The following is a 23,759-nucleotide window of genomic DNA, read 5'->3' as shown; positions in this document are numbered from 1 at the left end:
TAAACAATGAGCACCAACAAATAGCTTTTACTGACAACTATAACTAAGCACATCTTCAGCAATCATGGCTAACAATTTAAGGTGCATTTTTAGAATACAAAACAGAATTACTTTAGAAAAAAAAATGTCTGTGACTTTAAAAATGAATTGAAGTAAAGTAAGGCTTTTTTAAATATTTAGTCTACAAGTATAGCAGCAAGTGTGTGCTACAAATCTGTGTTTTTAAAAAGAAATTTTCGTTCTGTCATACTATGACTAAAGCAGAAGTCTGCTTCACTGGTGGAAAGCCATTAAATTTATAGATTGAAGGATCATTAGTTAGAATCTTGAGCAAAGTTAGTGGGGAATGTCTGTTTAAGAATCTTTTATGGGTTTGATAACCTGTGTTAATTTTACAGGTTTAATTTCCTTGGGACAGGCAAGTCTGAAAATTCTTAGCATAAATCTTGGTGTGTTGCAGCAGACTGGAACTAAGTGAACTTGGAAAGTCAGGGTTCTTTGAAAAGGTGCAGGATATTAACTGACTTTTTTTGTAGTTTGAAAAAAATAATTCAGTCAGATTAGAAATATGTACAGATCTCTAATATTAACTTATGCTTAAAGCAATAAAATGTTAATATTGAGCTATTGAAATAGTGACAGCTCAGCTGTCAGTAGCAAAAATGTATTCCTAGTATTAAATAAAGGACATACATTTTTGCAAGGCAAGTTAGATGAGTCATCCTTGATTTGGACATATAAATTGAAACAAATGACATTTAGTGTTAGTTTTAGTCCTGGGATACCTCAAAGTGATTTCACTGATCCGTGGTGGATTATGAAGTGCAGAATTAGTAATGAGTGTTTGAGCTGGTCTGGGGCTCAGTGATGAGACACAGGGAAAATTCAGCAAAGAGAAACCTGTAATGATGAATTTAAGGAAGAGAACTCAGCTTAAAATGACAAGTTCAGGGAATGGAGCTTAAGCACAGATTTCATGCATGTCAGGATCCACGGGATTAGGAGCAGAGCTGATGAACTCTGTGGGGCTCTGCTGCACATGTGGGACCAATGCTTCCTGCAGGGAAGGGCTGGGAGAAAATCTTGTTTTTACTGGGAGGGCACTTGAGGTGACAAAGCTGCACCTGTCTGCTCCTGGTGATGCTCCTCACGGACCCCACATGGGATCCCTTACTCAGGGGATGCAATAATTTGATTGTAGCAAGGTTCCTATGCAAGGAACCTCCAGCTATTGATTTTATCCCTGCATGGGCAACCTGTGTGCATGGAAACTGTGCTCAGAGCTGCTGCAAAGCATGTGGGAATAGATATGTAACACTGAACTGCAAAGACAGCAAGGTCACAGGGTGTATAATTGGAAAAAGACTTAGAAAATACATAAATATATGCTGATAGTATGAGTGTTTTCCTTAATGATTGATAGCACTTGGAATCACAATTCCAGTTTTGAAACCAAGAAGAAGAGCTTTTCTTGGTTCTGCATTCAGGATATTCAAGGATTACATTGATTTAAGGGAAAAATAATCTCAAACCCTATGCATATATATTTTAATTCTAAAGAGAAACAACTTAAATTGCTGTTTTTAAAAATAAAGACAAGTTTTCTGTATGCTTCCCCTGTAACCTCCATTGCCAGGGCACAGAATGTGTAAAAAGGAATGAAATTTAGTAAAATCTAACACAAAAGTTAACACAAACATTAATGGTTGAGTGACTCACCTGAATTTGCACAAAGTCTGAGCCCAGTTCTTAAAGAACTGACATCAGAACATGAAGTTATGAATGCTTTACCTCAGAGTTAATTCCTTCTTACTCACTTGAGAACCTGCTCCTCAGTTTCTCCTGCTGTGGGTCCTCTGTTAGCTAAAGAACCATAAAAAATGATCAAAAGTCTCCCTGGAGTTTGAGGAATCAGAGCATCTTTGTGTCCCTTGTAGAGTCTGAGTTTAAATACACCCTCAATCCATGGTGCTCTTTGACTCAGTAAAAATTACTCTTGTCTCTCTGCAGAAACCTTTTCTTTGAAAATCTGTGGCTGTAGAACAAACATTTGGTTAGGATAATAAAGTACTCACTGAAATTGGCCAGTTGAGAGCAGGTTGATATGTCTGATGTCTTCTGTCTTTATTTTCTGGAAGGACTAGGAAGCACATAAAGGACTTACTGCTCTTCCTGAGTGAGGAAATCCCAATATTCCTTGATTCATCCCATCCTAAAGCAACTCAGCACAAACTTTACATTTACATTTTCATTCTGCACTCTCTCCCACTTCCAGAACAATATACAATAAGATTTCTCAGGAATTTGCTATATGAATTCTACAGTCTGAAAAATAAGTTACAAATGGATTTTTATACAATAAATCCCACACTAGGAGTTACTTTAATGGGCCAAATGCATCTTCTCCAGCCCTGGTAAACAAGAATGTCTTTGGAAGGGATGAGAATGAATGATCAGAAACAGTGGTGGGTTAATTTGTAGAGTTTTATAGTTCATAAGCACTGCCTCATCCTGACAGCATTTGTTTTTTCCTTTACTTGCTTTGCATTTTGTGGGTTTAAGATAAAAACTGATAGACTAAATCTCAGCTCTCATGAAAGTTTCAAAGTGTTCATGCTTTCTTCTCTTTCTCCCATTTTGTTGCCATTTGGGGGTTATTGTTTTTTATTTGCTTTTATTTTTGTAGTAACTGAGAGAAGTAATCACTGATTTTTGGAGGAATGGTGGAGTGGATCAATGACACTGATGTTCTCATTGTCTCTATCCCTCTCCCTCTTTGGGAATGCTGTACATGCCTGATCAAATTATGTCTGCTGCTCTGTTTCCTGTGTGTGTTCAGAACCAAGGGATAACCAATGAAGCTTCTCACATCAGTGTGTTTCTTTATCCCCTTTCAGAAGTATTGTGTTTTTTATCTGGTGAGTCTGTGAGAGTTTGACATTGGATGACTTTATAAAACATTCAACTAATTGGATTTGTTAAAATAAATAAATCAAACACTAATTGGAATGTGCCCTGCCATTATTTTTGCTTACTGAATTAGATATTGTGGCGTGAAGTTCTTTTTATCATATTTGTGCACTTACTTAAACACCCCCCTGGCGCACACTCCTGCAAATTCAATTATGTATTCAAAGGAGCCATTCAATTTATGCAAGGCTGGTTTACATTTAATCCAGGGGCAAGTCTCAGTAACTGATGATAGGTCTGCTCAAGATTAATTAGCATCACTCAGATGAGCAGTGGCATTGTTACAAGCCCACAGTGTAAAACAAGGGATATTTTATCCTTCTTATGTGAGCCATTATTTGCTTCAATATGACCCTTTTCAGGAAGGGAAAAGCTTCCTTGTTTAGATTTCATCTTGTGGAAGGGGTTTAACACCACCTGTGTTATCCAACACCACCAAAGCCATCTCCATTCCAGCACTGGCCCCACTGAGCAACTGCATTTCTTTAATTTTTAGTCAGGCAGGACAAAACATCCCAATTTATTTTCCAAAAATCCTCATTCTTGCTAACAATTTATGAAGATGCAGCACCCCATTTTGGTGATTGTGCAAATGTTGTCATTCTCCTCAAGCTGCTCTGTGCTATGTGGCTGAAGTGATAGCATGCAGACCTGGTAACTAAATCCATCCAGTGGTTGGTCTTCCTTTCCCTTCAACTTGAGGATTACTTTTTCAAGGTTTATGAATAGCCCAGTTCTGCCTCTAGGCTGTCAGATTTCAGCCATGGATGATTTTCTCTGGGGATGGATCTAACCTCTTCCTATCTTTATGTTCCATCATATTTGGGTGTAGCTCATCTAAGTATCTGGGGTGTCTTTGGAAATGTTGAATATTAAGCTTACACTGACATCAGTGAAAACAACACTTCTGCTTGTTACTATTCCTACTTCAATGAACTCCTAAACTCTCTGCAATTTTCTGAACCTGGCTGCCTGTAAGGGAAAGCTGCAATGTCACATCTGGCAGCTTCTGCAGAAAGCAGTGTCACACTACTGTCCCTGCTCAGCAGGTATGAGCACAGACCACTGTGGCTGTGTGGCTTTACCAAGGACTGGATATAAGAATGAATTTTTTTTTTTTACTGTGAGGGTGGTGATGCCCTGGCACAGGTGCCCAGAGCAGCTGTGGCTGCCCCTGGATCCCTGGCAGTGCCCAAGGCCAGGCTGGATGGAACTTGGAGCCCCCTGGGACAGTGGAAGGTGTCCCTGCCATGGCAGGGGTGGCACTGGATGGGCTTTCAGACCCTTTCCAGCACAAACCATTCTGTGACTGTTAGAGTAACCCCAAAATGTGTCATGTTCTGATATAGTGTACCAATTACCTGTCACTTTCTGAAGTCTTTTCCTGTTCCATAATACAACATGCACTACAACAGTGTGAAGAGTTGTTGACTCTTTGGCTCACGAGTCACTGTGGCTCTGGCTCCCAGCTGAGTCTTTATTTAACTTTTAATTCTGCTCTCAGTGGGACACACCAGAGCAAGAAGCTGGTGGGCACTGCCCCCCTCTTGGCACCCAGGATTCACACAGGCAATCTTAGCCCTTAAAATTGACTCCAGCTTTTTCTCCTTGTCCTCATTTCCTGCAAATTCACCCCCACATTCCAATTCTGCTGCCTCCAGTAAATGAATCCTTCTGCCTTATTGCCCTGTCACTCTGTATTTGGAGGTTTCTCCACTAACCTTCTCTTCCTCTGAAATGTAGGTGTCTTGCTGCTGCTTTTAAGGCTCTCCATGGCTTATCCTTTCCTTTCCTACTCAGCTGTATTACAAGGTTAGCTTTGACTTTCAGGCAAGGCACTTTAAAGCTTCCTCAGCTGTTGTCTTGTATCAGCAGATGCTCCCAATTAATTTCCACAAGTTTTCACTTTTTCAGCTGCTCACACTCCACCTTCCTCAGTGAGGATAAAATCACCTGTTTAGCAGATTATGCCAGGCTATTGACAATTATATTCCCAGTTCAGTGAGCACTGCTGCCCCACATTTTGCTACTTATTGCTTGTTTTGCTTCTGGAACTTTGAAGCAGCTCCTGTGCAATTTTCCCTGTGTACAGGAGACCTCCTACCACAGTTGGGCTGGAGCAGAGCAGGTGTTTACAAATCCTTCAAAAGAATAGCTCCCAGACAGCCCCATGCCTGTGAATGAGCAGGGGGTGGGGATGGCTTGTGTCTGAATTAAAGGGTAGCTATCAAAATGAGAATGCCCTGTGTGGAGGCTGAGAGCAGAAGATTTGATTCTGCCTCTTGTTCTGCTTGCTGGGATAAGGTGACTTTCACTGCTCACTCCCACACAGTCCAGGCTGCTGGATTTTCCCTTAGATTTTTTTTTAATGAGCCTGTTCAATATTGTAATTTTGAACTTTTTCACCTAAATTAATTAAAAAAAGAAATTAGGGAAACAGTTTTTAAGTGTAATCCTGCTTGTTTTGACAGCTGGGAAAGCTTCACAAATGCAATAAATTAAAGGCAAGGATTATTTAAATATTATAAAATCATGACAACTCAGAAATATTTGCAGAAGCTACTGAAACAGGCAAATTGTCAAGGGTCATAAAATCTATTAACAGATCTATTTATAATGAAAATATGTAATATATAAAGTTTGGGGCAACAAACCTTCCTAGAATATATTTAACTAGAAATGTTTGGTGAAGTTTTGTAAAACCACTTAAAAAAAAACAGTTGGAGTGCACAGAGAATCATTTAACAGAGTAGGGGATTGAGAAATATTAATGACATGAAATATATTTGTAATATGTGAGGAGTTCCATAGGAACTGAGACAAAGTTTGGGCTTTCCAGGGTGATGGGGAATATGGGTGAAAATTAAAGAAGGCTTTAACTCAGTGTTGGGTGATGCTTTATTGCAGAGGAACCAGAGGTCAGTGGTGCTCCAGGTGCTCATTGTGTGAGTGCAGCTGTGGGAAGGAGGGAGGAGTTGGGGATACCTCTGTCCATCCAGCTCTGATTGGTGTCAGGAGCATTGTGCTTGGCTGGCAGAGCAGGGCAGTGTTACCCTGAGCACTGTTCCATGGATGTTCCATGTGCCCAGCGCCTTTGGAGAGCTGGGATCTGCTGAGGAAAATGATCCTTTCTTCCCTAAGAGAAACCAAAGCTTCATAGACACACCCTGGGCGTGATTCAAGTCTAAACTGAGGGATCAGTGTGACCCAAGTTTCAAAGATCTGCACTGGAATACAAAATTTCATTCCAAAGTCCCTGGATTTCCCTTGGTTCACAAGTGTTCAGGCAGCTGCCAATGTATTTATGAGAGTTAACTTCTTCCAAGAATTTCAGGAATTGCAGTAAAGATCTTTCAGTCAAAGTCTGGAAGGTGTGAATGCCAATTGACATCTGCTGCTTCTCATTCTCCTGTTCAGAAACTACAGAGCCATGCTCAAAAATATTGACTTGAAAGATTTGGAGGAAGCTCTGTGTGTTCCTGGACCACACAGAAATATGCATTGTTAAGTTTAGGAGATGGTAAAAGCCAGGTTAAATACAATCAAGGCTCAAAAGCAAAAAGAAGTGAGGCATTGCTGTAGGAACAGTTATGGTGTGCTTTTTTGTCATTTGCACCCCTCCTTACTTTTCCTGATTTTTGAAAAATTTCTTACTTAGAGGTTCATGCAAATATTCCTGCATGGGGGTATCCTGTAGAATTGTCCTTGAAAATGACAAGTTTAAATAAAGGAGACTTATCTTAGAAACAGTAGTGTGGAGGGAAGAAAATAAGGGCTTCCAGTGGGTATAAAACATGGGAAGTACAAAGATTTTTTTAGACATCACCTTTGGAGCTGCATGAAAAGTAATGTTGAGGAAATTAGTTCCATTTATTTTAATTTCCTATGTAAGCTTGGGTACAAAATATCTAAGTAAATGGCCTGCCACAATGAAAGAAAGCAAATGAACCCAGAAATGTTTTTGTTTTTCTTGTTTAGGTGGTTGCTCATTCGATGAGCACTACAGTAACTGTGGCTACAGCGTCGCCTTGGGAACCAATGGATTTACCTGGGAGCAGATCAACACCTGGGAAAAGCCAACAATGGATCCTGCTGTCCCAACTGGTGAGTAAGGAACCTCATCCACAGTGAAGAGATGTGGTTCTTGCAGGGAACCAGATGTTATTCCTGTATATTTGTGTACTGGCTCTGGATACACACAACAACAGAGTAGGATTTTATTCAGCAATAAAATGTTATTTTTGTGTTCAAAATAGTCTGGCAACAGAATTCATAGATGTGAGGTGGCTTTTTGGCAACACTTGCCATTAGATATCCTTGCAGAATTGTTTTACATTTCTTATTCTGTTTCTCATTTAGCAGAGAGAAAATGCTTTGGCTATAAAACTCCAAGCTTCAGCCAGCTCTTGGCATGTTTCTGGATGAGAGGTTATGTGAGCAGGTTCATGTTAGACAGGCCAGAAGAAGTAAAACCTTAAAATGTGTGGAAATATTGGACAGTCCAGCTACCATTTAGCTCTCAACTGATTGTTTTTAATTCCAATTTTGAGAAAGACAAGAAAGTTCCTAGAGAATTAATTGTGGTAGCTAATGCTTGATTAGGCTGGAACTTGAGACAGGAGAATTTTCATATGCAAGAAAAACATTTCCAGCAGAGAGTTACCAGAGTTTCTAATTTACTAATGTGTACTGAGTATAGTGTAGACTTCCCTGTGATAGTTGGAATATTCTTAGCAGAGCTCACTGTGGTAATAATTTCCAAGTCTTGTTTTTCATTGGAAGTTACCATGATGCTTTATATGAGAATGAATTCTCCAGCCTTAAGGTGCTGTGGAATGCTTTGTTTACATTGAAGAAGAACTTGATTTAAGAAAACACTAAAGTTCACCGAAGATCCTTCTTTGTCCATGTTGGTTGCCTAAAATAGCAATACAAGTCTCTTTCAGGCACACAGTGGCAAAAAGACTTCATCAGCCAGTTAAGACTTAAATTTCACTCCTAAAAAAAGAAATATTCATTCTGGTTAGTGCACTGCACTGTGAGAGCATGAGCTGCATGGAAGAACAGAATGTAATCTTGTTCAAGACATTTTCTGATGCCTGTAATTATTGGGATAAGAGACTTGTAATTGCTGGCTGCCTGGCAAGGACATGGTGTGGAGCTGAGACAGCAACAGCTCCCTGCCACTGCCTCTGCCAGACAGCCCAGACCCCATCCCTGGGTGCTTGTACTAAAAAAAACAGCTCAGGAGACACCAGCCTGGCTGGGCTTCCTCCAGCCCTGAAAGCTGTACAGGTTCAGTGGGTTTTAAATCATTTTATCATTGGAAGTTGTCCAGAATTGGAGCCTTCAAAGTGTGTCACACCTGGCACCACTTGGTTTGGCTGTGGCATCCCCACTGGGGTTAATTGTGGAAGCTGCAGATTTTTGGTCCTGTCTGTAAGAGTGTACTTTGGAATTCTGGGTGCTGTTGTGTTTTAAATGATAGTGATTTTATCTCTGGGGCTCCTCAGCTTTTGGTTCATTGCTATGTCCTTATTTTGTAAAGTCCAAGCTAGAGAGACATGGCAGATCTTTGAGTTAAGTGATCCCAGGGGGAAGGAGTAGGAATTCACACAGTTTTGGTGCAATTGAGAATCTGGAACAAATGGGAAGGTTTATATGGCTTGCAGGACAAGTTCAATGCTTTGTTACCTCTAGATGTCAAAGTAAACCCTTCCTGGCCTCCTTCAGGTGTATTGTCACCTGAAATACCCTGGAACCATGGAGAGGTCAGCAGAACTCACAGAGCTGGAAAAGACCTCTGTGGTTATTGACTCCAACCATTATCCCACCCCAAACTGTGCTCCCACATCTGTGTTTTATGACCACACGTGCCACATCCCCTCATTTTATGAATTCTCCCAGGGATGGTGACTCCACCACTTCCTGGGCAGCCATTCCAGTGCCTAACAACCCTTCCAACAAAGAAATTTTTCCTAATATCCAATCTAAGCAACAATAGACAAGCAACAGCCAGGAGTGGCTTGATTAAAAACCTCAAAGCAACAAACCAACCCAAAAAAATCCCAACCCCAAACAAACTGCTCCATATACACAAAAAAACCCATGTCAACCCCAAAGCATCACAGTGTAATTTCTCCAAATACTTGTGGTGTCCCCCTTTCCTTGATACCTGGTTTAAAAAAAAAAAAAATCTAGAGATACTCCAGCAGCTGCAAATTTAATAAAGGTTAGACCTAAAACAAAAAAATACAGAAAACTTTATTGAAGTTAAGAGGCAAAGGTAAAGCAGCCATCAAGTGGGAATGTGCTGATACTAGGTAAAAAGGTTTTAAAAGGAGCATGAGGGGAAATGAGTCAGTTCTAATGTGGCTGATTGGTGTCACAGGACTGCTCACAGAGAACAAAGGGCAAAATCAGTAGGTGGAAGATGATCAACCACAGCAAATGGCTACAGAAGGACCTGGTGTCACAAACCCCAAGTCTTGAAGAGCTGTCCAAATTGGAGCAAATTGCAGTGTTCAGTCAGACTCCTGAAGCTGGCAGAGATTTTTGGAGCTATTATTGAGAGTCTGTTGCTGGCTAGAATTGTGATGTTTGTGTTGGTTACTCTTTGAAAAGCTGTTTGGTGGGAATAAAAGTTGTTTACTTAATATTCATGTGGTGGCAAAGGCAGGTGGGTAAACTGAAGAGCAGCATGTTCCACTCCTACAGGCAGGCACATCTTTAAAGCTGGAGTCCCAGAACATGAGATGGTTGACTTTCCATTCCATTGAATTTCTCCACAGCAACTGAGAGAAGCAGGGTGCAAATCCACTGAGCTGCAGGGTGTTCACAAAGAGGTGTTCATGGAATAAGCATCCAGAGGCACGAGTGGTGGCAGGAGTGCCAGCAGGGCTCTGGGAACACACCAGTCATGCAGATTTTCTTTGCTGGGGCTGTATTTTAAACTCTACCTAATTTTTATTGCTAGAAAGAGGTTAAAATTCTACATTGTGGAATTGTTAAAAACAAAAAGTGAGCAGGGTTTAGGTTGGTTCAGTGACACTGAGTCAGCCTGCAGTGCTGGAAGCACCCCCAGCTGCTCAGCCCTTTCCTCTGGAAAACATTTTGGCTTTCCTGAGTACCAGCAGATCCCTTTGAATTCAACCAAGCCACAGAACTGTGTCCTCCTGAATACTAATGATGCTGTCCAGCACTTTTTAAAGTCCTTTTCACTGCTAGATCTCAGAGTGCTCTTCAAAGGAGGTCAGTACCATGAATGAGAGTCCGAGTCCCCAGAGCTGTGTAATTCTCTGCTGACACACTGCTGCAAAGGTCTCTGCCCAGGGATGTCTTTCTGGTCTTTATTTTTTTAATTAAAATGTCAAAAAGAAAAAAAAAGAGGCAATTAAATTGCTCCATTAGCAATGTAGAAGTTTGTAGGCAATTTGTTTTACTCCGTTGCCAGCAAATAAACTGTTTCCCATGAATTCTGTGATTAATTCCTTAGGGCTGGAAACAGTGTTAATTGGGGGATTAAGAACCAGATGTTTGTTGTTCTGAATAAATGTTTCAAAAATGTGGAACACATGAATCGTAGGTATCCAACCCCCAGACTTCAGTGGGACTTTGGTTCCACCTCCTTGCACAATAGCAGGAGTGATTATAACAAAATATGCTTGAACAGATGGGTGTTTACTTAAGCCTGAATACCCTCAGTGATGAGTATTCTGCAGCTCTTGGGCTATTTGTTCCACTCTTTGTATTGTAGAGGTTCTCAAACCTTCATTTTCTTTTCTGTGGCTGCAACTCATTATTTTTTTTTTCCATTTTTGAATAGGGAGAATAATCAGTTGTTGCTCTCTTATAACCTCTCCTATATAGTAATATGCAGTTAAATCTTTATTCTGTAGGACTAAATGTAACCCAGTCCTTTTCACCTTTCTTAATTGTCTTGTTGTCTTCAGTCACTATTTTCTCACCTTTTTTGGGGGTATTTGTGTGAAGTTGTGCTGCCAAGCAAGGATTCAGCACTTGGCATGGCAGTGCTGGGAGACACAAGAGCAGCCCAAGCCAGGCTGGGATCCTGTGAGAGCAGAACTTGAGCTCTTTTGTGGGTCTTTTTTGAGGCAGATGCTTGGTTAGCACGACAAAGGAATGTCTTTAAATCAACCAGGCAAAAGTACTGCTCCTATTCTCCATGTCACCACTTTGCAGCATTCCAAGGAGCCAGCACCTGGCTGCTCTTGCAGCACTTGCAAGAATGATATTAACAATGAAGGTATTTAACATTTAAAGTTCAAAGTGTTTTACTATCATTTGCTAATTAACTCCAACGGAGACTTAACCAGGGCTGACTAGACTGAAGTAATTACTTTAATTGTATTAAATATGATTCTATCTGAATGCACAGGCATCGTGTCTTGTGCCTTTGTGCAGCTTCATTCTTTGCTGTTAGATTTTAATCCCACGTTTACTTTGTGAAGTTTTCCTGTTCCAACTTAGCAGATAATCAGCAAAGAGAGGTTGAATTTCTGGCCCCATCTGCCTGACTGCTCACTTCCTTTCATCTCTGTAGCACTTATAGCAAGTGCTACTTACCTTTCACAGAAATAAACTATAATTCTTCCAAGAGAAATTGAGTATATGTGTATATAAACATGGATCTGCATCTCTGTGTGCTCCATATCACATCATTTCTTGCTCAACTGTTTGCCAACTGGACATTATATAGGCAACAGAAGTGTAAGTATGAAGAATATATGGATTGCCAAAATGTTTGGAATAAATGATAAATATGATAAATTCAAAATGACACCATTGTAGGTTGCCTAGCAAGTGCAAATGGCCTCACTTTGCATCATTATTCCACAAAACATTTTCTGCAAAGAGCAACAGGGACCTGTTATTGTTGAAAGGTAATTTTGTGAAAGAAATTGGTGCTTTTTTATCTCAAATGGAATCGTTTAGGCTGGAAAAGCCCCCTAAGATCATCAAGTCCAACCATTAACCCAGCACTGCCAAGACCACCACTAAAGCGTGGTCCCAAATGGTCCATGACATATTTTTCAATGTTTCCAGGGATGATGATTCTACTGCTGCCCTGAGTAGCCTGCTCCAAAGTCTGACCACCCTTTTGGTGAGGACATTTTTCCTGAGAACCAATCTAAACCTCCATCTAAATGGTGGGTTGTCCTGGTTTGAAAGATAGGCGTCTGCCAATAAAGGCAAGAGCCTCTCTCTGAAATGGAGAATGTAAACCCCCTCCCTCCAAATTGTTATAATTTTGAAATTAAGGGGCTCTCAGGCAAAGATATGGGAATTAGGAGTAACAGTTCTTTACTAGGAAAATTAAAATAGAAATGCAGTATTACACAGAACAATCCCAAACCCTGCCAGAGTCAGAATCCAAGCTGACACCCGTCAGTCAGTCAGGGTGTTGGCACAGTCCCATTCAATGGTGGCTGCATCCTCCTGCAGGGGCAGATGTGGTTCAGCTGAAGCAGTGCTCCTGGAGAAGGTGCAGTTTCCTCTGAAGCTCCAGGGATGATGTGGAAAGGTCTGGCTTTCCTCTGGAATCCAGTGGAAAGAAGGTTGTCTTGGTGTCCCAAAATCTCAGTTTTTATCTGGGTAGGAAAGGCTTGGCTCCTCCCCTGGCTGGAGCATCTCCCAGTGGGATGATGGAATTTTATCAGTCATGCCCTGGGACTCAATGGGCCAGCAGCAGATGATATCTTCCTGGAGGGAGGATGGGCTGTGGGAAAGATAAAGATGATTGCCCAGCTGGTTTAAAGATGGCCCATTAGCAGATAATATGTGCCAGGAGATCAGGGTCACTGCCCCACCTGGTTTAACAGATGGGGACAGAATTCACATTTCTGGCCACAATCCTGTATTGCAACTCAAGACCAAGGGTGTTTTGAGATGATGGTTTCAGGCACAGAGGAGTCCTGAGTGTGGCCTTACAGCCCATCCTGTGTCCCATGAAGTGAGTCCAGCTGGAGGGCTGCTCAGGGTGTGCAGTGCATCACCTCCCCTGGATGCACGGCCCCACCTCCCTGAGGAGCCACAGCAGAACTTTTATCTGTCCTCTTGCAGCAGAGATAAGGGATGGGGGGCTCTTCCCACTCTGCAGGGAGTGTGTTCCTTTGCTCCAGGAACTGGAGGAGTCTCTGAGCTTCTCACTGGAACAACAGAAGTGTCACCATCATTAGTGTTGCTCTGTGAAATACTCATTTAGCAGGTGAACATCCAGGATTTCCAGATGGCCAATTCCACACTGGATGGGCAGGATCCTTTAATTCTGTTCAGGAGATGAGAGATGTGAAGCTACTGCTGACCTCTAGAAAGGCCAGAGACCAACTGAGCATAGGTCAGGCATTTGTCTCTTCTCCCTGCAGGCCAGAATGGTGCCAGCAGGAGTTAGACTCAACATTTGTAAACCTGAAAGGCGAGGCAGTAAAATTAACATTTCCCCATGTCTGAGTGTATTAATTCTTGCTTACAAGAAAATACAAAAAGAAACTTGTTAAAGGAATAAATTAAAATTCATCTGTGTATATGATGAATCATGATCCAGTTTTGTCTGAGAGGGAGAAAAAAAAATTGGCTCAGCTGCCTGTATTTCTTTTTTTTTTCCTCCAAAAATATTTTATGCAGGGGAAATTACTAAGAATGAGTCAAATATGTTTTTCCCCACTCTTTCACTTCCATACAAGTAAATAGATTAGTCTGTGGCTTGTTAATAAACTCCAAGTAATTTCTCAGCTGTTAAGGTCTAAAGAGAAAGGGATCTCTGGAAAGTTTCCCCAATGTGTTTTTATTTTGCTATTTACTCTGCAGCCTCCTGTGTTTTGGATTTTTTTTCTTGTAGTTGTAAACAATTCTTCCCAATTTCCAGAATTCCACCCCTGCTTGATGTTAACCTGAATTTTTGGGGATAGATTGCAAGTGTTGGGTTTGTTTTGTTGGGTTTATTTTGGTGGATGTGCATGCTAATTTTGAGATTTCCAGGAAAGTGGACAGTTTTGACCTATTTATGAATGCAGCTTTGGGAGGAATGTAACCTTGCAGGGAATGAGGGGGGAAATTGCAGACCTATAAATTAAGTATATCCCACTTAGCTATGTGCTTGCTTTTATTCAATGATGTAAAAAGTTGATTTAATTAAGAACATTTAACTCTAGAAGACTTCTGCTGAGAGGAAGTTACATCCCAGTTTTCAAATCTGTTTCATTCCCATAGTGAAGGTGAGAGATAATTTCTCCTCATGTGCTGTTGTCAGAGGTCAGCAGAACCATCCTTCCATTTAGAGGGAGGTGTTTTGGTACTGAAATCAAGCTTAGCAAGGATGTGCAGCCTTCAGGGAGCTCACAGGGTAGAAAGAAACGATATCAAAGATGAGAATTGGCTTCTAGGAAGTGTTTTAATGACCCTGAAGGGATTGCTGTCTGCTGGGAGCACATGGTGTTCCTGCACCTTGATGTGCTAAATGGTACATCTGAACTGTTGTCAGTCTCTTCCTGACCCTCTCCTGTGAGAGAGAGCTGTTTGTGGGTGTCAGGACCTTTCCATTATCATCATTAGTGAGACCATGGCACTTCTGAAGCACTGCCACAGCATCACTCAGCATCACCCTGGGAGGAAGGACAAGCTCTTCTGCTCCTTTCTCCTGCATGGTTTCAGCACAGAAACATTAATTTTTCTCAGCTCCTGTTGGCTCTAGCAGGAATTGATGCCTCTCAGCATCTGAGCACACAGCCTGTATTTTTTATAATGTGTTATTTTGAGCTCTGCTAGGACATGCTGTCCAGATGCCAACATGTTAAAACTGTTTTTTGTTTGAGGGTTAAGTTAGGGAATTTTACAGCCACACCAGTGGAAAAATATTTCTCATTAACAGCTTCAAAATCTTCAGGAATTGGAAAATAGAAGAAAGAGAGGTTTCTTGCACATAGATGAAATTTAATAAAAATTCTATTGAAATAAATGGGGTTGCAGGAGTAAACAAATTGCATTGGTATAATGAGGGATGGAGAAGGTCTTTCTGACAAAAATACTAAAATTGATAAATGTGAAGTTAGTGGATATTAAGGAATAGAGGCAAAGCAGTCAGTAAATAGGAACAGAAGTTTTAGGAGGAGTAGATAAATTCTAGTGCTTTTGAAGGAACTGACAGAATTAGGGAATACTGCAGGTCTAGTGAGGGCAGAAATTTGTAACAACATTTGAAAAGTGAATTTTTGAGTAGACAGAATTCTGGTTTTATTTTTTCTTTTCCTCCTCTCAAACTGTGAACTTGCTCTGTATTGGGTATTTTTCCTTTTCCTTGCAAGGTTTTGAACAGGCTGGAGGTGGACAGGTTTAACAGGAAAGAAGTTCCAAAGGAGAGTGACCTGAAACCTGCATGGGGCAGGTGGTCAAAGTCAAGACAGACCAGATTTGATAGAGGGAAGAAGAAGCCCATGAATGAACAAATACTGACAGATAAGGGTTTACAAAAGGAAATGTTGGGGAAATCAGAGGCAAAATTACTCCTCAGCATGATCCAAGAAAGCAATTTGGTCATTCAACAGGGATTCAAGACAGAGGGTGGACAAAATACAGGAAATATAAGAAGTATTATTAAGTGTTGCTCTGCCCCTTATGAGCCTTGGTAGCTCTGAGTGAATTTTCAGCTTTTAGGAGTTGTTTAACAGTCAGTGGAATTCTCCTGAAATCCTTGAAATTCAGTGGGAGCTGGGTGTAATCTCTTGGAGGAGCTCTGTGCTGCAGTGCATTGTCTGGCTAATGCACTTTCCTCCCCCCATTTGTCTCCTTTGCAAAGAGAACTCTCTTCTTTAATCTTTCTTACTTTTTTCTTTAGTTTTTCACTTCTGTCACCAACCATCACACCACTTAACAGGCTCCCAGCACCAGAGTACAAAGCTATGGAGGAAGATTGCAGTGTTAAGAATTATTTAACTAATGCTGTTTCTTTACCACCAGCCCTATTCAGTGTATAGTGAACCAACTGTAAGTCTTTCTGCCAGCTTCAGAATAAACAGGATGGAGACTTATAATGAGCAGATTTTCAGATGCTTTACTATTTAATTAGAAGGATACAGATTATTTGATGGAATGATAATAACAACCTCTGATCACTGGTTCCAGTGAGAACTGTTGCTATTGAGAATTTGTGGGGGAAAGAGAGTTCATTTTTCATGCTTAGGAAATATTAGCATTTGCTATTGCCAGTATCAGATATTTAGTGCATGTAATTTGGCACATGAAAAATGCTGGCTTTTAAATCTCTTTTCCAAAAGTCATTTATGTATGTACAAAAGCAAGTTGATAGCAACAACATTAATATAGCTTCATGGGAAAAAAATAATGCAAGCTTCTCCTTCATAGGCAATCCAGCCATTCACCTCCTTTAGAAGGGACTGGAAACTGTTGTGCTTGTATTCCTTTGAGATGTAAAGTTGTTATATTGCAAATTATCGCTTGTTTTCAGTATTGACTAGATAAATAAATGCAATTATGTTTATCAATGTTGAAAATTAAGCAACAGAAAGCAATTGTGTGTGTTTGAGGGTCTTTTCAAATGAAAAGCTGTATTCAGTGAATTCTCATCGGCTCTTTTTCTCCCTGACATGTTTCATGGTGTGAGCTCTCAATTGAATGAACAGCTGCAGTAAAAATGGCACCAGCAAAGTCAGAGGGAATTCACAGGAAATTGAGATGTTTCAGGCTTCAGCACAAGCCATTTGGGCCCTCATTTAGCTGAGATGCTTGGCTTTTCCTTTGTCAAATGTCTATAAACACAGAAAGGTGTCAAGCCCTTTGGGCAAAGCTCATATTGGTAGAAGAAGGTCACTTTGCTGGGTGGGTTTATCTTTCTAATGGTGGAAGAAACTTTTCCTTCTGGTCTTCTACTTTGGAGTAACTTACAGTGCATGCATGAAGGGGTAACATGAAGGAAATGTCAGTGTTCATCAGAAGGAAGCAGAAAAAGAAACCCTTATCACAGCTCAGGTGAACCCTCATCACACTCTAAGAACCTCCTTGATTCATCTCATTCTTCTAAGACACTGAAGATCTGAAGATCTTTTAGACCTTTGGAAATGCCAAATTTGCCTTGTAGGGATGCTGGCAGAGTCAGGATGTTTTGTCCCAGCTTCCCACCCAGCCCTGGCACACACAGCAGGATGAGAAAAGCACCAAGTTGGAGGCAGAAAGTGGCTCACTGTCTTCAGAGCCATGAAACAGCAGAGCTGTTTCTGATTAATCTTAAATGCTTTAGAACAAATGTTTTATGTCCTCAAAGTTTATGCAGCACATCAATTTTTAAATTTACTTCTGTGCCACTCTTAACAGCCAAGTTAGTAAAGCTTTAAGCAGTGTGGTGAACATTGTCATGGCAGAACTGCTCCTGGTGCTTCCTCACAAGTCAGTCTGCCCCATAAACTCACCATTCATGGAAACATAAACCCTCTAAAATCTTCCTATCCCTCCATCCCTCTTGTGTCCCATGTATATGAGAGTTCTTTTGTATTTCTTTTTTCCTGCAATACCATCTTCATCTTATAATCTCCTCTAGTTATGGTAGTGAGGATCAAGCTGTGAAGAAATTTGGAATAAACCCCAAATCACCTTCTCCATCAACTCCAGCGTAATAGGAGATAATCAGAGTATTAAGAAACAAACAAACAAACTATAAGCTAAATTAACTTCTTGCTAAATTTGTTGCAGTCTGGGGTGGCTGAGTGAAGATGTGCCATGGATATTGCTGTGCTTTCTCATGGCCACTTTTACTACTCCATCTGTCCGTGGCAGAAGAATCTCTTTCCCCGTTTCAGTTTTATAGGTTTGAGTTGTTTAGCAGTACAGTTATGGGAATATTCAAAGGAGGAATCATAACCAGAGAAAAGTGGTTTAGCTTAGCTCTCATTAGCTGTTCACTAGAACAGATTGCCTAGGATGGACTTCTGGAGAGTGTCTGATTGCTGCAGCATGGTGACTTAATGGTGAGACGTTTCTATCAGCTTGTTTAAGGGTGCCAGCTGACCTCACAGCTTGGTGTGCAGTGAATGAGCTCTAGAAACTACAGTTTCAGTCCAGGATCTCATTTGTATGTCCCCCTCTGAACTTAATTTGCTGTTGTGTGTTTGGTTTGAATTTGGCATCTGGCATCGCTGATCTGAGCTAAACCTCCACCATCCATCCATAAACATTTATTGTCATTCAGTCCCGCTTTCTAGTCCAAAAAATCCTGCTCCCTACATTTTTCCTTCAGTCTCCTTATGCCCTAAGCCTTTCTTCTGATGTAAAATTCATGTTCCTAATCCTGCTTTTTCTAGGAACTAGGTTTTATTCCTTTACTCAGAAGTGCTTTTATATAGAAACAAACTGAGAAGCTTTCAAGCCTCACTACTGCAGCTCTTAAACCATCAGGGCCAGGTTGGACAGGTCTTAGAGGAGCCTGGTCTGATGGAAAGTGTCCCTCCCTGTCCATGGCAGGGGGTTGGAGTGTGATGAGCTTTAAGGTCCCTTCAAACCCACCCATTCTGTGATTCTGTGATTTCTGTGTGTCTTCATTCTCAGGACTGTGTCCATTACTTTTCCTCATCTGTTCCCTTCTTTAGCTTCAGCCCTCAGGATCTGCCATTCACAGCCTCAAACCCAGGGAGAGACCAATCTGTAAAACTCCCCTTCAGCTCACCAGGAAAACAGCACAAACACACTCCTGCAGCTGAGCTGAATTGGTACAGAAAGCATTTCTCAGCCTTGTAGCCTTAAAGTGAGAAACAGGATTTCAAAAGCTAATTTGCTTGTTTTTGTAGCACAATCTTAATTCTACAAGGGAGAGAAGATGATCTAATCTAATTTAATTTTGCTCTTTGAGGAGAAGGGAGATCACTTGGCCAGCTGCTGCTCTGAGCAAACACAGAGCGCAGGCTACAAGATAAGCTTTGAACTTTATCAAGTCTCTTGGCAGTATATGCTAATGTGTGCTGTTGGGAGAGTTCTGAAACTTTCGCCTCTGATTGTATTAATTAGTTTGCTGCTCCAAATGAGCCGTATCTCACTGTAAAATAAGGAGCTGGTACACATCAGACTTTCCCTGTCCCCCATGCTCTAGTGTTTGGGCAGAGTGGACCACGATTTCAAAATCAGGCCAAGCCTATGTCCTCACAGTACTGCTGCTGTTTTGATTTCTTTTTGAAACTTTAGGTATAATGTATTCAAGCTATTAATTTATTAATTAATCCTGTGCTTGAAGAGGAAGACTTTTCCTCCCCAAACATTTTGACTTTTCAAACCCAGGGTAAGGAAGCTTCTGTGGTCATACTGTCCAGACAGTGACAAACCCCTTCAAAAAACAAATCCACTGTGATTTAGGGCCTCAGGGTTCATAAAGTAATCTGTCTCTGAGGTGGATTTGCTGCATTCTTAAACCTGTAGTTTCTAGATGAGGTAAATTTACCAACGTGTTTAGATACATTTTCATGTCTATCACTTTTATGTGACAGCCACAGCTGCTCTGCAGCTGCACAGACAATTCGGCCGTGAGGGACCCAGCAGGACCAGCCCTGGCGCCTCAGAGAACAAGGAGTGAGCAATCCCCAGCTCTGAACGTGATTGGTCAATTCAAACCCAGACAGGGCAGCCCAGCCAATCCCTTTGTGCCAGCAGCGCTCCCATTGGCCAGTGAGCTGGGCGGGGCTAAGGCTCCGACCAATGGCGTGAGAGAGCGGGAAATTCAAACCCGCAGCGATGAGCTCGGGGCACGGCCCTGCTCCAGTGTGACACTCCTACAGCAGCCTGGGACCTTCCACCAACCAGCTGTGCCCTCCAAACCTTCCCTGCCACCTCTGCTTCCATCCCTGCTCTGCATTCCCAGCAGGAACGAGATCTTCCTGTGAAATCCACAGGGTTGTATCTCAAGGTGCAGATTGTTGGCAGGCGTGTGTGTTAGACATGGACAGTAATACAAAAGTCATACAAGCTTCGGGAAAAATTGGATTTTGTAGTGATTATCGTCTTATCTCTTCTTGCTGATGAGTTCATCATCTGACTCTGATCCTCTTCTTGCAGTGTTGTCCCAGGCTGTTTGACAGAGCCATCCCTGTCTTCAGGAAAATACTGCTAACCAGGGGTTAAGCTCCAGGAGTTCTGTGCTGCCTTTCTTGGTGGTACAGCAGAAGTCCATGACTGCTCCAACAGCAGTCAGCATTCCAGTGCTTCACTGCAGCCTGGATAACCTGGGCTGAGAACCAACACCCTGTGAGCTGACAGAGTGACACAGAGCCCCAAAACCTCACCCAGGCTGGGAGGTTCTGACTGTCTGAAGCTGTGATTCCATTCTTGCTGCATTCCAGAAGTTCTCCTGTCATCATGCTCATTTTTACAGATTTGCAGTCTACTAGGACAAAAAGCTTAACTTTATCTTCATTATATCACCTTAAAGATGATATCATTGCCTCATGCACGTGGTTTAAATTAAATAATTGACTTTTTCATCACTTTTTGTGAGCAAGCACGGGTCCAGCCTACAGCTTCACAGTTAGGCTGGCCTGTTGCTAAACTTTTACACCAAATGCCTGCAGGTTTTAAGTTGTGCTTAAGCCCCTCAGCCATCTCTCTAAGCTAAGAGATCTAAACTTTTGGCTAAAATCTCAGTTTTTGCTCAAAGATGAGTGTGAACTGCTCAGAAATGCTCGTTTCGATCGAGGCACTGCTCTGTGAGAGCATTTCCAACACAGGTAATACACTGGGAATTCTTTTGGCTTTCTTATTCTATCAGCTATCTCTTTAGATTTCTTTTTCCATTTCTCTGAGAAAGACTTAAGAAGTAGATGAATCACCAACATCCTTCTTGTGAAACAGGGAGTTCATACCTTCCATATTAAAGATAAAACTTCATCTCGAGTCCTTCATAAAGACTCCATATTCCTGTGGAAAAAGAGAAGATACTGACATTTCTATCTGAAATTAACTCCTTGCTCAAATTGCAGTCAGCCCAATCATTTTCCCTTACTATTTTTAATTAAAGGAATGTGACCAACAGTAGGGTTTTTTTAGGCAGCCTAAAGCTCTCTGCCTGCCTTTATATTTCTTTTTTTTTTAAATCTCATGAGATAGCAGACTTAATACTCCCACCTGCTTTTCCTGAATACTTTTACATTATTTGAAGAGCAAAGGCAATAAGCATTATCTCACTCAATGATAGTTATATTTAAAGCTTTCTTAAACTGAGGTCAGATAAAAAATCTGAGTGGCATAAACTGGGATTGTGAATGTAGAATGCAGCAGCCTGGATAGAATTCAGTGGGTTGTGGCAAATTTTCTACAAGCACAAATACTATTCTGTGTATTTGATGTGTGTATTCACATAACTCCACTTGAATTTAAAGAAAGTGATAAAACCTGTCAAACATCATGGGCCTTGGGGCAACCTGGGATAGTGGAAGGTATCCCTGGCCATGGCAGGGGGTGGCACAAGATGAATTTTAAGGTCCCTTCCAACCCAAACAATTCTGTGATCCTATAAACAATAAAGTCCATTCCATATTGTATCTAATAGGGGGGTTTGGGTAGTAATTGAAGCGTTTTTAGTAGATAATTATTCCTGGAGCCTGGTTGACTGTGTAGGTGTCTCCTGGTTAGACTGGAGGGATGGAGCTCTTGCCTCTCTGCTTGGAGCAAGGCTGGGAATGTTGTCCACCTCTGTAGTTTCTGCAGTGGGATGGGCCTGTCAAATGTGTGCCAAATTTGCTATTAAATGTTTTTTTTTCCTGTCATTACCTCATCCCCCAGCCTGTGATCCAAACACCAACCTTCATTTTCCCCTTGCTTATTTACAAGCCTGTAACTAATAATGCTTTCACAAACCAATTATGCTTTCACAAACTGATTATGCTTTTACAAACACATGCATAATCATTTATTGTCTCTAATTGAAAGTTTGCTGCAAAGACTCCATTTCCCAGGCCAGTGTACACAGTTTCTGTCGTGTTTGTTGTGCTTAGCTGGGATTGTTGGTGCAGTCCAACAGTGCTGTGCTGCCCTCTGCTACACCAGCACCCAGGAAATCAGGAAATCCCTGCACACAAATAATAACTTCTGCAATCCTTTCATGTCAACAGCTGTGCTAAGAGAGGGCAAGTGCTCAGGTGCATAGGTGAAAGCTGGAGATTTGGATAACACCTTTACTAATTAGTTCAGGCATGTAAGATAATTCTGCTAATTTTTGATTAGTTAAAAGTAAGTGGAGGATGGTGCAGCAGGGAAGGAAATTATTTCAGCTTCAGTTAACACACAGTAAACTACCTTTTCCAGCCTTTCCACTGCAGACTTACTTGAGAATATTAACAGTTCAAAGTACTTAGCTCTAAAAATCTCATCATGAACATAAGAATTATTTTTATTTCAGGATACTGTCTAACTGCAGCAGCAGTTCAATCAACCTTACTGTAGTGCAATCTTATTGAATTTCTGCCAGGAATGTAAATGGGAAGCCATTCTTCTTTAAAAGCTTCAGCTAATATAATTAATTGCATTCATTTTCAAGGTGATGTCTTGCTTGTTTGGGTGAGTGAGCAGTAGGGGATAAAAAAATGGAAATTTCATCAGTGATTACAAAAGAGATAGTGATTTACTAATTGCCTTTCACCTTTTCCTGACAGTTGGTATCTCTTACCAATCTGCCTCCAGCCACTGGAAACAGTTGTGTGGTGAGAGATTAGGATAAATACACTGTGAGGAATTCTTTAGTGGTGAATTTGTTTTTCCTTCACAGGGAACTACATTTGTCTTCTGTGCTTTGTAGCAAGTGCAGCCATTTACCCTGTGACCTCTGTGCTTTTGGTTAAAATGTGCTCCAGCAGAGAGGATTGTAGTTTGGAACAATCCTCCTTTGCAGGCTGCTGTGGACCTTGCTGGGAGCTGAGTCTTGTGTTTTCAGCTCCAGAAACATAAAATGAAGAGTGATTTACATCAGTTCCACAGAGGTGCCATGGGATGCTGCAGATGCTGCCCATTCCTTCATATTGCTGCCTTGACAAATGAGATGACCACAGTCAGATTTCACAGCCTGATGTGGGTGTTGGATATCAAGCAGGGCAGCAGCTCACCTGCTGGGATCACTCCTGGTCCCTTCATTTCCTTGTGCTGTGGAGTTTCAGTGTGCAGTGGCCTGTGCTGGGGAAATGCATGAGCTGCTCACAGGTGTGAAGAAGCAGATGTTTTTCTTGAAATCCATGATTGCAGAGTGATATGCATTTAAGGAAGCATTGCTCTTACATGAATATAAATACAGCTGGATATCCCCTGCTGCAGTTCAAGCTTGGGAACCTGGCTTAGGTTTTACCAGAAAAAAAATGAAAAAGCTTCAGAGTTGGAGAACCCTGAGAACAGACATGATAGCACATCCAGGAAACTTTTTAAAGCTATTTAAGCTTTGATGCAAAATATATTTATACTCCTGACAGTTATACTTCTTATTCCTCCATTTAAATGTCAGATATTTTATATCTACAGGAAACTCCCAGTGATATGGCTCAGTACTCTGAGGGAACCACCCGCACAAGAAAAGAGCACGAGAGTTTTATTTGAGCCCCACCTGTGTGAGGAAAGGCAGGAACCATCAGCACTGGCTTTGCCAGTGCCCTGGGGTTCAGAGGCTCTGTGATTCCCAGTTCTAGACACCAGGATGAGAGGGGACACTCCCAGCAATTTCTTTATTTCTGCAGAAAAGAAACCAGACCAAAGGGAGGCCATGGGATGCTCCAGCAAATCCTCTGTTGCTGAAGAACTGGAGA

General features: G+C 41.4%; 1 protein-coding gene across 3 annotated transcripts in view; it reads left to right on the top strand.

Annotated features, from left to right (window-relative positions):
• The window catches only part of PTPRT (protein tyrosine phosphatase receptor type T), a 439,066-nt gene that overhangs the window by 102,736 nt on the left and 312,571 nt on the right, over positions 1-23,759 (top strand). For all 3 annotated transcript variants that reach the window (XM_056507593.1, XM_056507591.1, XM_056507592.1), the window contains exon 2: positions 6,949-7,074. In XM_056507593.1, the coding sequence (XP_056363568.1) occupies positions 6,949-7,074 (126 nt within the window). The remainder of the gene's footprint in view (positions 1-6,948; positions 7,075-23,759) is intronic.

This window comes from Oenanthe melanoleuca, chromosome 20, assembly GCF_029582105.1.
Source record: "Oenanthe melanoleuca isolate GR-GAL-2019-014 chromosome 20, OMel1.0, whole genome shotgun sequence".
NCBI lineage: Eukaryota > Metazoa > Chordata > Aves > Passeriformes > Muscicapidae > Oenanthe > Oenanthe melanoleuca.
This window is presented reverse-complemented; position numbering and strand designations above follow the sequence as displayed.